Source organism: Pelmatolapia mariae, linkage group LG10_11, assembly GCF_036321145.2.
Source record: "Pelmatolapia mariae isolate MD_Pm_ZW linkage group LG10_11, Pm_UMD_F_2, whole genome shotgun sequence".
In the NCBI taxonomy this organism is placed as follows: Eukaryota; Metazoa; Chordata; class Actinopteri; order Cichliformes; family Cichlidae; genus Pelmatolapia; species Pelmatolapia mariae.
Window position 1 is genome coordinate 25,486,795 of NC_086236.1, and position 15,937 is coordinate 25,502,731.

At 39.7% G+C, this 15,937-nt stretch overlaps 1 protein-coding gene across 1 annotated transcript in view; it reads left to right on the forward strand.

Moving 5' to 3' along the window:
• Nucleotides 1-788: 788 nt before the first annotated feature.
• The window catches only part of pcdh1a (protocadherin 1a), a 98,847-nt gene continuing 83,698 nt past the window's right edge, over nucleotides 789-15,937 (forward strand). Inside the window, exons 1-3 of the mRNA XM_063486403.1 lie at nucleotides 789-1,369; nucleotides 9,158-9,972; nucleotides 10,521-12,707. Of these exons, the coding sequence (XP_063342473.1) occupies nucleotides 9,178-9,972; nucleotides 10,521-12,707 (2,982 nt within the window). The 5' untranslated portion in view covers nucleotides 789-1,369; nucleotides 9,158-9,177. The remainder of the gene's footprint in view (nucleotides 1,370-9,157; nucleotides 9,973-10,520; nucleotides 12,708-15,937) is intronic.

Here is a 15,937-nt window from a genome sequence, read left to right on the forward strand (position 1 = left end):
GATCACTGGCATCAGTGTTCAGGAAGAAAGGAAGAGAGTAACTGTGGCGTGGGATGAATTTCTCTCCCTGCTGAGCCATGCTGATTTATAGCCCTGAGCAAAAGCATTGTTTTTTTAATTACACTGCTGCAGTTTTAACAGATGATGCCACACATTACTAGTTTATTCCATTGTACACCAACAGCACAGTTTGTTTCACGTGCAGTTGATAGTCATTGTCTCCAAGAACAAGACAGTGTAGCGCATATTACTCCTACATCAAGCATTATTAACATTAATCCCCGCAGTTTCCTCAGCAGATATAGACTGTGCTGCTTCTCTTCTTCCCTATCATAACCGCCTGAGGGTGGCGCCAAATGAATAAATAGTGGCCAAACAGCTTCCATTTTAGGCCGCTCATTTTGCTACATGTAATGCATATCAACAAGTAAACCGCCGGCACTGGCTACCTGTTACATCAATTTTGGACACGTTGTGCGATTAGTGAGCAGTTTTGAGGGGAAAGGAAAGACTGACACGAATTAAAATAGTGCAAGGCAAGCGGAGTGATTTCTTGATAAGCTTATTTAATAAGGTGCATCCCCCTGTTTGAGCTGACCCAGTTTAATAAGATCCTCTTAAACTGTAGGCATCACATAATTTCCTGGTAGGCAGCCTTGGCATAATGTAGAGTATGAAGTTGCTGTGTGCTGCGGTGGATGGGAGCCCCACCTCCTCCCACGCTCTGATGAGTAGAGAGAGAAAAGAGAGAGGGAGCTAGGGGAGCAACTAACGTACCCGCTGTATCTCACCACTTGCTGTCTGGAAATGCTTCAGATGGGCTTCTTGTTTAGGACCGGTTAGCTGTTTCTTTTTGCACGTTGCGAAAATGACATTTCTTTTGCTGTGTTTTAGACATCCAGTGCGTCCTTAGAGTGCGCTCTAAGCTACTTAGATCAGGGCTGGAGAAACTTGGACCAAAGGGATGCGACAGCGAGTGCAAATCTTCCCAAGGATCAGTTACTGAGGATTGAAAATGGCACACAGTAGGGCATCTTTATGGAATGAGATTCTTGGTTTCCCGTCTCTATCATAAAACAGTCTATATAATATAATTGCTCATAAGTTACAGCCGCATATTCCCACGGACTGAAAACTGTCTCTGTTCTTCACACTGTCGGACGGCGGTGGACGAAGGATTCTGAATTTTCATGCGGAAAGTTCTGAATACTGTGTATGGATTTTGTGGCTGCTGAAGTGATTTTTGATCTCAGCACTGTGACGGAGGTTTGAGGGTTAGACACCTGCCTCTGGGAGCACCGCTGGACATATCAGCTGCGGGAAGAATTGGCTACGCGACAAGCGCTCACGTAAAAAGTCTCTGGCTCAGGTACTGAAATTACTGCAGAAATAATCAAGAAAGTTGGTTTGACCGGTGGCCACTGTGCATGTTTCATGATGCAATGCCAATGAAGTTTATAGGAATGCATTTCGGACTTGTCTGAAGTGCTGTCGCTTAACACAGGCCGTGGCTCAAACAGATCGTTTATACAACAAGTTGCACTTTATAATAGACACACACAGAGCACAAAACAGCTGGCTGTTCGGTGTTACAGGTTGATAGGCGGTACAAAGGCTAGATGTGCCACCCGCAATAAGGATCCGCTGCATGATAAATTAGAGGATGCATTTTAATTAAAACCTATCCGAGTAGACACGAGTTCCAGCCTGCGTCGGGGTTGGTATTAAGTCATTAACTCTGCATATCATTGCACTTCAGCGACAATATGAGTGCGTGCGCTTCAATCTGATCTGTACCGGCGATCGGCTAATTGCATTTTATTGCACCATTATGATTCTGTGAAGCAGAAAATGTGAACCATTTGTATCATCCTTCTTTCGCCATTTATCCCATACTAGCTGCAAACATCATACTAATTGCCTTAATTCGTGCATCTTGATTTGGCGTTGTTTACTCTGAACAATTTCTTGCAAACAATTCGGACTTCTCCTGCAGCCTGTCGTATTCATAACTGTTATACAGTTTTTCTATGGAGAGATTCGTGCTTATAATTGGGGGGTGAAATCTTTGATCAGATCATCGGCACGGGTAATCTCCTGTGCTCTCCAGTGAGAGTCTGGGGTGTTGTTTCTCGCCACTCCACCGACCACCAGGCACATTTTAATAGTCTGCTCTACATAATGATGTCGGTCTAAGTTCCCACACATACTTTAGGCTACAAGGCCGTCATAACAGAGCAGATCAAACAGGCCTATAACCTACTTGTAGCCCAGATCTGAGAAACTGTCTGTAAGACATGAACCTGTTAAATGTTATTATCTAAATCATTCAGTGAATGAAACATCTATCTATCTATCTATCTATCTATCTATCTATCTATCTATCTATCTATCCCACATAAGAATAGACTGTAAGGCTAATTTCCTCTGCCTATTTTATTTTTGAATTATTACCAGTAGGGAACTTTCCTCTGAATATTGTACAATAACATGCAATGTGCCATGTAATGGGGTTGCTGAAGGAAGGGTAAGTGTGTGGTAAACGGATCAAATTGTGGAAAGGGCACAAAAGGATTTTTTTCTGACTTCTCCAGCAGGTATTTGAGCTTGAGGGAGTGAACCTTTACTGCACAAAAGCAGTACAATAACCCCTATAAGGAAATTAAACTCTGTTTTAATCATGTTACACAGAGCAGTGAGGAATCCAAATTATACGACCTGCCAGTTTCTTTATATCTTTATATAAAGAACCTTTTAATATCGGAATGTGGCCTTTTTGATCTCAGTGTATTTCTTTTTTTTAATTTTTAATTTTACTTCTTTGTGACAGGAGTGACACATGAGTGTTCTGTGTCTCAGCATGCATATGGATAATTCCAGTGCTCACGCCTTTAGAAAGTGTTTCCAACCAAAGGCTGTTGCTTTCTCATTATCGAAACCCACAGTTTGCAGTCAGTATAAGAGTGCAGCCTTACATTTGGCAGTAAATTCCATTGGTAGATCAGCAGTGTAAGGAGAGACCCATAGCTGTGATACTACCTATCATAAATCATGCCGGTGGGAGGGTAATGGATTTTACCTGTTATACTAGCTAAAGGCGCAGAGTCAGCCAATACATCAAATCACATCAGTTGAGAAAATCATTAAATCATCTGTTATCTTTCCACACTCTGGCAAAGCAGGAAGGAGCACAGAGCAGCGTTGTACAGCACAAATTCATGAACCTGAGTCCCAGCATGTAACAGGTGAAAATTCAGGTCCTGCTTTTATCAGTTGCTGCAAAACAAGCAACTACTACAAAATAGCCTATTTAATTCCTCTGATGATTTTTTTTCTTCCCGGCACAACTCTAACCTTTTTTCTTATGAGTAATTTACTATTATGCCTCAGTTAATTCTGCATGTGAGTCATTTCTGCTGGACCTGTGGAGCGGCCAACTTAAAGAGCAAATGTCACCCAGTCAGTCTCTGAGTTGACTCAGTCAGAAGATAGTCTGTCTCCATGGCAACCAGAGCAGGCGCACATGCTCCGCAGCACAATTATATTGTTCTTCATTTTTATAACTACCTTTTTTTTTTTAAATGTATAATACCAGCACTTACATAATCAGGCACAAACCCCTTTATCATTTTTTAAAATAATTTCATTTTAAGCCAAATATTGTTCTAAAAGTCAATTTTGATCTACTTCACAATCTTTCACAAACAATGCAAATTACTTTTGCTTTACAATAAATTGTTACATACTGGCACGTAAAAGATGTGTTATTTATTTTTCAATTACAAAAATGAATAACAACATAATCACTCCATATTTTATACAATTTTATTGTTAGCTGAAGTACTGCCGTAACTTTTTTATTAGCATTTATCTTACCAATTATTTCTGTTTAATCAAACCTCACCCTCCTACTTGTATTTCCTTCCCTATATTTATCAGAGTTACTTACAGTAAATAATAAAGTAATGCTAATTCTATCTCTGTCTCTCATTTGTCTGTCTTTCTCTGTATATATATACACACACACATATATATATATATATATATATATATATATATATATATATATATATATATATATATATATGTATATAGTGTGTCCTCAGAATGAAAATTGTAGCACCATTTTCTATAGCAGTAAAGAGTGGTAAAGATATCTCTGCACTTCTCTCCAGTTGATTCAGGACTGGATCTGTCATATAAGCTTGGATGGTACCAATTTTTCAGAGGTCATTGTTATGACTGGGTTCAGCAACCACGGCCTTAGCGAGGCAGGGACTTGTTTCCTTGGGAACCGCAGCACAATATGACACAACCTAGGCTGGCACTTTGATTGTAGACACGCAGAAGTTGAAAAGTTCTCTTGAACAGATGGGTCAACTGGGTTGTGCACTGTGTGAGGGCTCAGTGTGAGGCTCAATCAGACCTCGTAGTTTGACTGATGTTTTACCTGCCTGTGAAGTTTTTCACCTTCTCCTCAATGAAGAACAAAAAATTGCAGCGGTGGAGTGGAGGAGTCCTGCATTTTTATCTATTCATTTATTTTAGAACATGGTGGGGCACATCAATGATTATTACTTCTTCAATCTATGATACGCAGACATCAGAAGGATAATGATGGAAGATATATTGTTAGGAGACAACAATATTGTTCTGAATATATTGCTGAAATTCAAATCAAAACAGCATATTTTCCCACAGCACCTTTTGCTTATTGGCCAGAAATAAACATGCAAAGGTCATTTCTTTTAATTATTACAAAGGTCTATGGTTGTACAAAAGACAAACAAAATTTAACACATAACACAATTTCACATTTAATGGTTCTATTTGTTTCTTTTTCTTATAAAAATAATGCAGCAAAAAGTACCACAGTACTTTACCAGACACTTTTTTCAAGGTTTGTTTTTTTGCCTTCAGGTCAAGGAGTTGTGTAGTCAAATAGCAACCTCTACACTTCTACACTACATTTCACTAAAACTTGAACATAAGTGACAACAACCTCCCAGGTGTGAAAGTGGGCATGAGTGAGAACCACTTTTCTTCCCCTCTTAGAGACACTCTTATCTATAGAGGTCGTTGACAGGTGAAAAAGTATGCTTGGGTGAGCGTCTCCAGCAAATTGTGAGTCTGTGTAATGATGGCCAAACTGAACATAAGTCATAAAACATCGACTCAATTGTCTGGACTTGTACTTACAGTTGGCACTCCTGATGGTCTTAATAAGCTAAGGTTTGGCCAGGCAGAGTTCTTGCTGTGTGGCAGGTCAATCCAGATAAACCTTGGGGTCTTAAACTCTACTGCTAAGCAGTTTTGCCTCGACTGCGTTTTCTGTTGCAAAGTTAAACATCTACACAAAACAAACAACAGACACTAGACCCATCGGGCAGTTTGAGGCTCTCTTTGAAAGTCCACCTCCATACTGTGGTACAGGCTGCCTTCAGCATTCATTTTTCAGTTTTTTCAACATAGCAACCATCTGGACCATTGCGTGATCACAGCATGAGGTTTTGTGGTGAGTGCTGCTTCACTGGTAGACTTAAAGTTCCCTCCTCAGTCAAACAGTGGATGCCTTGATTGTATTTGGAAGGATTTTGTTTTTTTCTTAAGAATATGTGTTGCTCTGGATCACCTTCATAAGGTCTCTGGCTCAGTATGCTAATTGTCTATTTGAACACGGTGTATTTTCCAACAAACAGTGCTCAAGGGAATTAGAGTCACCTAGGCCATACACAGTCTCTACAGTTCTGCCTCCTGGACTTACACAAGTTGTACTACAGTTGGAGTTACCCAAGCAAGCAATGTCAAAGTTGTCCCGTGGAGCAGCTAGCAAAACATAATTTATAGTTATAATTGGTTGTTCAGACGACAAATGAAAAAGAGTTTATGTTCAGTGATTCTTTTTTAGTTTATTACAGCAGTGCTGCCACAATACTTGGTTGTTGACAGGGTGAATTTTAATAACCAAAAAGATTTCATTTTCTCAGCCTAGCACTTTCTCAATATTGCAGTCTTGCAATGTCTGATCCAGTTCAATATTTTTCCTCCAGAGCTGGCATTTTTATTGCTGATTTCATTCATTAAGGAAGTTAAAAATCTTAATTTTGGAAATGACTAAGAAAAGTATTTGATTTTTTGAGCAGTTCAACAGGACTCAACTATGACAAAAACATTTTATCACTCTGGGAGAACTAACCTCTTGTTCCTCCCTTTGATTTTCTGCTGAATTATGTATCGCGATCTGCCTGAATCAGCTTGTAGTCTTGTGGGTCTACCATCTGGGATGACAGATGATAACCAAGTTTTTGGGAGAAAAAGAGCTGAGATGCAGGGAATGTCACTCCTAGTTGTGTTCAGCACTTCTAATTTATCAATTTTGCTGCTCAGGTAGTAAATTTCAGTGAGACATCCAGTAGTCCAAGAAGTTTCACATCCTCCAGCAGGGAAAAATCTCCTGTTTCCCTTCGCCACCACCTCAGAGCACTTTGAGATGAGAAAAGGAAATCTGGCACTGTCAAGCTTTTGATAAAATATTTGTGCGAAAGCTGAGGAATGTGAGATAAAACCCAAAGGCGTGGTGTCAATGATATTCAGCAGAGATTCTCACTGAGTGATAGCAAAACGCATATTTTACGAACAACATGAATTTTAATGTAAATGTAAACAAAGAAAAAAAGGACACTAATTCACTAGACTGTCAGGCATGGTGCCATCTGGAAGACAGGCATGAGGCCAACTGGAAAACATTAAGTCATGAGTGTCATCAACCATAACAATCATGTCACTATCAAAGCATGGCTATTCATTGCAGAAGTGGCTATAATATCAGGGGAGCAGTTACAACCAAACCATTATAAAATCAGCTACGGTATGCCATTTTTAGATGCCACATTGTATAAATACATTTGAAAACTTTGAAATTTAACAGTGAATTTTAAAATAGAAATGAAAAAAAAGATGATGCACATATCAAGTAAGCTAAAGTAATTTTTACTGAATTCTCCAAATACCAATTTAATTGAAGCAATACATACATGCACACCTCATAAGTTCACATATCTTGATGAAAGCATGTGTTTAATGGAATGGTAGGCAGCAGTATGAAACATTTACAGTGTGATTTATAATTCCCCTTAAAATTATATCCCATGGGATGCTGTTACCTTGTTAATGTCAGTCTTGGGTATAAGAAAAGTGTATCTGCTGATTGCGTTTTTGCTTCTTCCTGCCTTTTTATACTGCAAACATGAACTGGAGAAAGCGCAATCACTGTTCATGCCACATTGACTACAGGTTCTCCTCGCAAATGTAAAAAGGGAGACATTGATTTTTGAGCAATTAGTGCATCAATAACTAGCACTTTCAATTTTAATGTATTCAAAAGGAATTGGATTTTTTATTGGATTTCTGTATATTTGTGTTTTGCTGTCTAGCTTAATACTCATTTACCTTACTCCTGTATGGAACATTGCAGCATGCAGTTGCATTTTAAATAACTCCATTTGCTGTCTTGTATGTACATTTCTATCAGCTCTCACCCACACTGACTAGGGAAGCATTGATTCCTCTTGTTCTTTTCCTAATCCCTAACCGACGACATAGACCCACACTAGACTGAGCACCTGTGTTCTTTTCTTTTTCAGTTGAAAAACTGTTGTGGAAATAATTGGAACTATTCACCTGTGTTTGGATTAACATAATGATTTACTTCTACATAACTTTTCAAACTAGAAGTAGCATTTTGTTTTCGCTGTAACTTTCCTTAAAAGCCTGTGAAAATAAAGAAATGCTTTAAAACAGTGCAGTATTGAAGAGACAGTGACTGTGACATGGACTGCTGTTGTCTGATTATAACCCGAGTCATTAAAGCTGGTATTGATCAGCATATTGAAGTTTTGCATTAGTAACACAAACATAGCACAATAAAATCGGATGCACTGAAATGAACTCTACTTGATTAGTAAGTGGACACTCACTGATTCAGCACACACACAATTTTTTTTAACTGTTTTCACGATGAAGTTTTCCAGAGCATGAGACCTTGATACTTAACCCCAATGATTGCTCCTATTTCAATTACCAATAGGACTCAAACACACACACATGCATATACACACACACAGAAAGAAAGAGAGAGAGGGGAAATAATTATACTCTAAAATCATTGCAGCATGAAAAAAAAAACAGAAGTCTTTTGCTAGAGGGAGTAAAGATCAAAGAAGACACTAAAATAATGGGTCGTAATTGTAGAGTTGAAAGGTTCAAAATCAAACATAATGATTACAGTGTTTGAGCTAGCCAGTGGCAATGGAGTGTGGAAATGACTGCATTGTGCAATGTCAGGTGGAAACTGGATGTGATGATAGTAGCAAAGTTGCATAATCGGCATGAGAAAGAAATTTGACTCTATGACCTTTAGTATGCAAGTGTTCATTGTCAGACGCCTCTTGGGTAAACAAATTGGTCAAATATTTCATTTCTCTCAGCAGACAAAATCTTGGCTCGCTCGTAAGGGTGTATTCTTGAGCGTGGGTTTCAAACCATAGGTTATTTTAGAGCTACATTGCTTCCCTACTCAATGTCTAGCTGTGTAATACAGAAATAATGAGTCTCTTAGGCTGTGAGTTTTTGTATTACATTTTTATTTGATTATTCAGCTGAAACAATCCACACTGGCCCTCAAGTTTGTTTTGGATGTAAGCTCACAAGATATAATTTCTTGTTCCTACATTCATTTTTCCATGAATTTCATAAAGCTGAGATATTCATTGAAACTCTTGAAGCTCTGAGACGGAAAAGAAGCCATGCTGGGATAGCTATGATTGCATTTTTTTAAATGCCCTATTTTCTCTTTGTTATTGTTGTTGTCTAATTATTGTGTTGTGCTTCTAGGTTTGCTGTATGTTTTACTGCAAGTTATTGAAAAAAAAACCAAAACGATTAATTTTATAGCTGTAGAGTCATTATTCAAAAACACAGTGCTGCTTGCTTCCCCTGTCTAATGTTTCACTTTGACCCTCTGTTAGTTTTTTTTTTTTTTTCATTTTTGAATAATTAAATAAAAAGTAACAGCTATGTAAATATTGCTTTATGGAGCTAGGTTTCAGCAGAAAGGGAACCAGCTTTTTGACCCATACTGTGTTTTTTCATTTTACAGGCAGATCGTCTGATGACCTAATGGAACTGAATTTACAAGTGATATTGTGTTGGGTCGTGGTGCTGCACTGTGGCTCTGCTGAAGGCAGTATCCTGTACCGGGTCCAGGAGGAGCAACCTCCAAATACTCTTATAGGTAGCCTGGCAGCAGACCAGGGACTGCCAGACTCAGGTCACCTTTACAAGCTAGAGGTGGGTGCCCCTTATCTTCGTGTCGATGGAAAGACAGGGGACATTTACACCACAGAGATTCCTATAGACAGAGAAACCCTGAGGGACTGTCGCTCCCTGGCTAAGGGTAAACCCTGCTACCTGGAATTTGAAGTATCAGTGACTGATCTGATACAAAACCAGAGCCCACGGCTTATTGAAGGACGCATTGAAGTACAGGACATCAATGACAACACCCCCCAATTTCCTTCTTCTGTGCTTACCATCTCAGTCCCCGAGAACACGATCATGGGAGCGTTATTCTCCATACCTCTAGCTACAGACAGGGACTCTGACAGGAATGGGGTAGCTGACTATGCGCTGACTGCAGGGCCAGATGCTGCAACCCTGTTTGGTTTGCAAGTGGCTGATGACAGGGGAGGGAAGCTCCCACAGCTCATTGTCCTGGGCAACCTAGATCGTGAGTTAAAGGATTCTTATGACCTCACCATAAAGGCGGTGGACGGAGGAAACCCTCAGCGCTACAGCAGTGCATTACTCAGAGTGGTGGTGACTGATGCCAATGATAACGCTCCCAAGTTTGAAAAGTCCACCTATGATGCAGAGGTTTCGGAAAATAGCCCTGTCGGACACTCTGTGTTGCAGGTAATTTAAAAACTTTTTTTGTATAATGTTGTAGTCTGGATTGCAAAGTTAAATTGCAACCAGCAATGTCTTTCTGAATAAATGTATAGTTTTAAATTTTGGATTTTACGTTTTTCAATATATTTTTGAAGAGAGCATTAGCTCAGTATCCTTCTACAGGTAATAAATGCTTATATCTTGTATTGACAATGTAGTTGCAGAACAGTGTGAGATATTATTTTCGGAGTATAAATTGCTCTGTGCAGGATTTTCACAGCATGTTGCTGTGAATTTACACTGATCATCATGAAGGAAATGTCAGGCCTAATAATTTACAACCTTTCATTGAATCCTAGAAAAAAGAGAAAAGAAGGCTAGTGATGTAACTATCAAAAAACAGAGGAAAAGCAATAGCCAAAACAAAGTTATCTACATGCTGTGATTTAAAGTGATCAGACCCACACAGATTCCTGGATTAATTTATTCAGTGACCAATGATTCATTAGTTACAACACTAAACTGTTGCGCATATTTAATGCCTTTAACCACTGAATATGTTTTGATTACAGGTTAAAGCAAACGACTCTGACATGGGCCCGAATGGAGACATTGAGTACACCCTTCACCAGGCAGTAGACCCAGTGCCGAAACTCTTACGAATTGATCGGTCCACTGGCATCATCTATGTCAAAGGACCACTGGACAGGGAGGAAATCAGCAGCTTGTCCTTCTATGTGATAGCAAGGGATAAAGGCCCTCAGCCTAAAAGCTCTAAGACATTTGTAACCATTGAAGTGACTGACCAAAATGACAATGCTCCAGCTGTGGAGATTCGTGGGATTGGCCTTGTGACTCACAGTGAAGGAGTGGCAAATATTTCCGAAGACATGCCAGTGGGAACAGCTGTTGCTTTAGTTCAAGTATCTGACAAAGATGAGGGAGAAAATGCTGTGGTCACTTGTGTGGTAGCAGGTGATGTGCCATTTCAGCTTCGCCCTGCCAGTGACTCAACCAGTGACAACAAGAGGAAGTATTTCCTACAGACCACCACGCCTCTCGACTATGAAAGAGTTAGAGATTACCGAGTAGAGATTGTGGCTGTAGATTCTGGAAACCCAGCACTCTCTAGTACAAACTCTTTGAAGGTTCAAGTGACTGATGTGAACGATAACTCTCCAATATTTTCCCCTACCTTGTTTGAGGTTGATTTTGCTGAAGAAAACCAACCAGGGGAAAAAATTTTAGATGTTATAGCCACAGATGCTGACAGCGGCACTAATGCCGAACTTCTCTATAATATTTTGCCAGATTCATCCATCAAAGGCTTGTTTGAGATTGACTCAAATACAGGCGAAGTAAGAGCCAAAAGCTCTCTTGATCGTGAACACAAAGAACAATATGAGTTTCGTGTCACTGCAGCAGATAAAGGGTCTCCTGTCCATAAAGGAACAGCAACTGTTGTAATAAAAGTAATAGACCGCAATGACAATGATCCCAAATTCATGCTTAGTGGCTACAGTTTTTCAGTCTTGGAAAACATGCCACCTCTGAGTCCAGTTGGTATGGTGACAGTCCTAGATATGGACAAAGGCGAGAATGCCCGCGTTCACCTCTCTGTAGAGCCTGATGAAGGAAAGTTTGTTGTTCAAAATGGAACAGGAACTATTCTCTCAAGCATCTCGTTTGACAGGGAGAAAGAAAGCAGCTATAATTTCCGTCTAAAAGCAGTGGATGGAGGAGAGCCACCCAGGTCTTCATATGTGGGTGTTACAATCAATGTACTGGATGAAAATGACAATGATCCCGTGATAACTAAGCCCTCCAACTCTTCCTTCAGACGCTTATCACCTCTAGCCTCCCCAGATAGCCACGTTGAAGTAGTGGAAGCTGAGGACCTGGACAATGGCCCTAATGCAGAGCTGGTGTTCAGTATTGCTGGTGGAAACCCTTACCAGTTATTTCGCATTTCCCCCTCAAGTGGAGAGATCACTCTAGCAAAGGAGATGACACGCAAACATGGTGGATTACATCGCCTAGTGGTGCGAGTAAGTGACAAGGGGAAGCCTGCACGCCACGCTACTGCCCTGGTCCACATCTATGTCAATGAAACCATTTCAAATGTCAGCTTAGTGGAAGCCTTAGTGGGACACAGTCTTTACACTCCACTGGACAGGGACATTGCTGGTGATCCCGACAATGGTTTTGCTGCTCAGCGTAGTAATATATTGTTTGGAAGCCTTGCTGGTGTAGCAGGTGTTGTAATGTTGATCTTGGTGGTGGTATTTATTCGCCACCGCATCCAAAGAGAAACCAAGAGTGGATATCAAGCTGGCAAAAAGGAAACCAAGGACTTATATGCACCCAAACAGGCACCAAAAAACACCAAAGGCAAACGTGGACGGAAAGGCAAACCTCAGAAGTCTCCAAAACCACTCGGGGAAGAAGAAGAGGTCAGCCTTCAAAAAAGTCTGAAGTTCAACCTTGATGGAGTCAATGATAGCCCCAGGATACATCTGCCTTTAACATATTCACCAGGAAGCCCTGATATAGGCAGACACTACCGTTCCAACTCCCCTTTACCCTCCATCCAGCTGCAAGCCCAATCGCCATCTGCCTCACAGAAGCATCAGGTGGTCCAGGACCTCCCTGCCACCAACACCTTCGTAGGAACAGGAGGAGACGACAATTCCACTGGCTCAGACCAGTACTCAGATTACAGCTACAAGACGGGCCAACCGAAGTATAACAACAAACAGGTACAGTGATCTCAAGCGCATAGTAAGGTCTGTCTGAGGAATGGGTGATTGGTTTGGTGCATTTTGTGAGAACGTTGAAGAGCAGTGATTTTATTCTTATCATCTACAGTCCTGAAACATATCACAGATTCAACAACTCTCATTCATGACTACTTTGGGAGTTCTAGTAATTTGATATGATTTACTTTGACAATAACAGTCCCAAATTTGAATTATGTGAATGGCATTTTTGTCATTGTGCCATCTATCTGGATTGTAAAAATGTAAAACGATAGTTAAAAATTTAGTACAAATTTGTTACTGGCTGTTTTACTCAGTGCATAACTGTAAATTGTGTGTGATGATATACGAAGAACAGACCAAATCATTTCCAAAATTATATTATCCATTCCTTCTCTTACTAGTAACTGTTTGTTTTGCTTCTCTGGGTAAGGCATGTATATATGTAAAATTGCATAGACAGAAAGAAAGTTGCTGCAAGTATTTGCTCAATTGTGGCACTGCTAAAAAATGAGATTTTGTCATGTGTTTTTACTTTTCTTGTAGGTTGGCAGAAGAGTTGAGCAGGGATGGTCTGTTCTCACTTACTTACTTCTGCTCTTCTGCTTGACCTCTAGTGCTCTGTAGTGATCTCGGCAGGTCACTTGCTCTTATCTCCCTGCTCCTTATGCTCTTATCTCCTCTTATCTGTACAACATTTGGGCTTGAATCACCATGGAAACAGAAATATTAATAGAGTCAGAAGGGATTACGAACAGAAAGATTTTAGAGAGTAAGGCTAGAAAGCTAGTGTGTCTCTGGGTTTCTGTGTCATCTGCAACTGTATAAATGTGTGTCTTGGACTACACAAATATAGATTTGTGTGCAGGAGGGGATAAGGCAGATTATCATTATCCTTATATAGTAGAACATCCCTTATTATACAGAAAAATGTCCAGATGTCTTGATCCCACCAGTTACACAGCCATGCTTGAGCCACTGAAATGGATCTGTGGTTTTTATTTATTTACTTTTTTAGTTAAATATGTGCTGAACTCACATTCAACACAGAAAAAAAAAACAGCTAGTGTCAGTGAGAGGTAAGATGCTGATAACACAGCTTCAAAGAATACCCAGCACCAAAGACAGCTTTGCGCAGGGGCATTCCATCACAAACAACCACAAATTCAAAAACTCAGGGTATGATTAGCAACCTAACATGACTGATTCCTCTGAACCACACTGAGTGAAAAGTGATATATTTGTGAAACACACACCAACTAGATCTAACAATACTTTATTCATGTCGCTACTGTGGCATTCAAAGGATGGCCATTATTTAGTACTGAAAATATTTGACATTGATGTAAACAATTTATTTTCAACCAGGACGAGTTGACATGAGCTTTCAAGACACTTCCTACATTTCAGTGTCAGCCGTACAAAACAGTTTGACATTCTCCAAGGCTTTGCAGATAACGTTTGCCACATAAAAATTAGCAAAAATAGAAGGGGAAAACATGCCGCTGAGTTCTGAACATGTGTAGGTGACACATTTTCTGTGGAGATATCTTCAGAGCCAGTCTCACAGTTGGCTTGTTGGTAGTTTCAGCAGATGTTAGTTGACAGCTTAGGTGATCACAAGCCTTTGTGGGTGGAGTCAGTTTAGAGAACAGTCACCACTGTCTTCTTGATGGACAACATAAGGGACCAAAATGACTGCAAGCCACAGGGTGTGTCTGGGTGTTTGTGTGTAGTGCCAATCTCTCTGTTTGTGTGTAGATTTGCTCCTTAATCTAAGAGTGTTAATTGTGTCTGGCACAGATGTAAGCTCTCAGCATTTAACAGTATTGTGTGTGTGCTTTCTCAATGTGATCGCATAAATACATATGCAACATGACTCAAGTGAGTGACAGGCTGTTTAAAAACATGGACAGATGTTGAAGCTCATGTGACATACCTCAGCAGATGTTGTCTCGTGTATGGCATCCCCTCTCACATCAGGAAGAACAGATTGACCAAAATATATAATTAAAGCAACTGCCAAGTGATGTGACAGATCTAGAGTGGTGCCCTTGTTTTAATTAACTGTGCTGCACTCAACAATAGTTTTGTTTTTTTGTTTCCCCCAATATGGTCAGATGTCTATTTTTTTTTTTTTTATCAAATCTCAAAGTCTCAAATTTCCAGCGTGCATGTTCAGGGATTATGAGCATATGAAATATTACAAGCATTTAATGATATTTTTTGTTTCAAGCAGTATCTTCATGCTTTAGGCTTTAATTAGAGACAGTTTCCTTCTAAACGCAAATCTATTGTCAGGTGGTATCTGAGCGGATATTAAACAACTTGATCAAAAAACTGATATAAAAGTGTGTAAGTGTGTTTGTGAGTGTGTTAGTGGTATTAGACGTTGATCGTAGAGATATATTTAAAAGATGAAAATATTTGCCCAGGTTTGGATTGCAGGTGCAAATAGACTGATAATGCAAAATTAGATCTAGTGTAATTAAAGACTGTCATACATGCATTAGTATTTATTTGCAGGTAAAATATTGTCTTGTTTGCTGCACCTACTTAACTCTTCATTTTGAACTTATTTGTGGAGCTGGTCATTACAAAATGATTATTTTTTCATCTTCTCTATTTGAACTTATCAGAAGCATCTCTACATTAATATGCTAGATTAATGAACAGCCCAAGGCTGAATAGTAGAATATTAAAGTACTATTTTACTCAAGAACCCGAACAGATGTTTCAGATGTGCTAATTAGATCATCATATTACCTAAGCATGTGCCAGCTATATGTGCAAAATAATATTTCCTACACCAGGAGCTAGTATTGCTATCAGTTCAGAAACATTTTGATCTTTTCCCAAGGCTCTGTGGAGAATGTTTCAGCCCTGTAATTGTTTTAGATTAACCCACTTCTGCAAATATTCCTAAAATGCTGTTTCCAGGATGTAATGTTTCGCAAAGAAACAGCAACAGACACTCAACGCCACTAATCACACTTCTAACTTTGCATGCCATGTGTCTACAAGCAATAACATTCAGTAACATGGACAGTGCTTTTGCTGCCAACTAGCTCCAAAGCTTGTGAGAACCATTGCATCAGAGGTGGAAAAAAGGATGATAGGCACTAAAGAAGCCCAGCTTCATTCCTCTGTGGTCCTTTGTCAACACCCTTTAGAATAACACTCATCAAATGCTAAATTAGAAAGTTTTAGATCAAGGAAAATTACTGAGC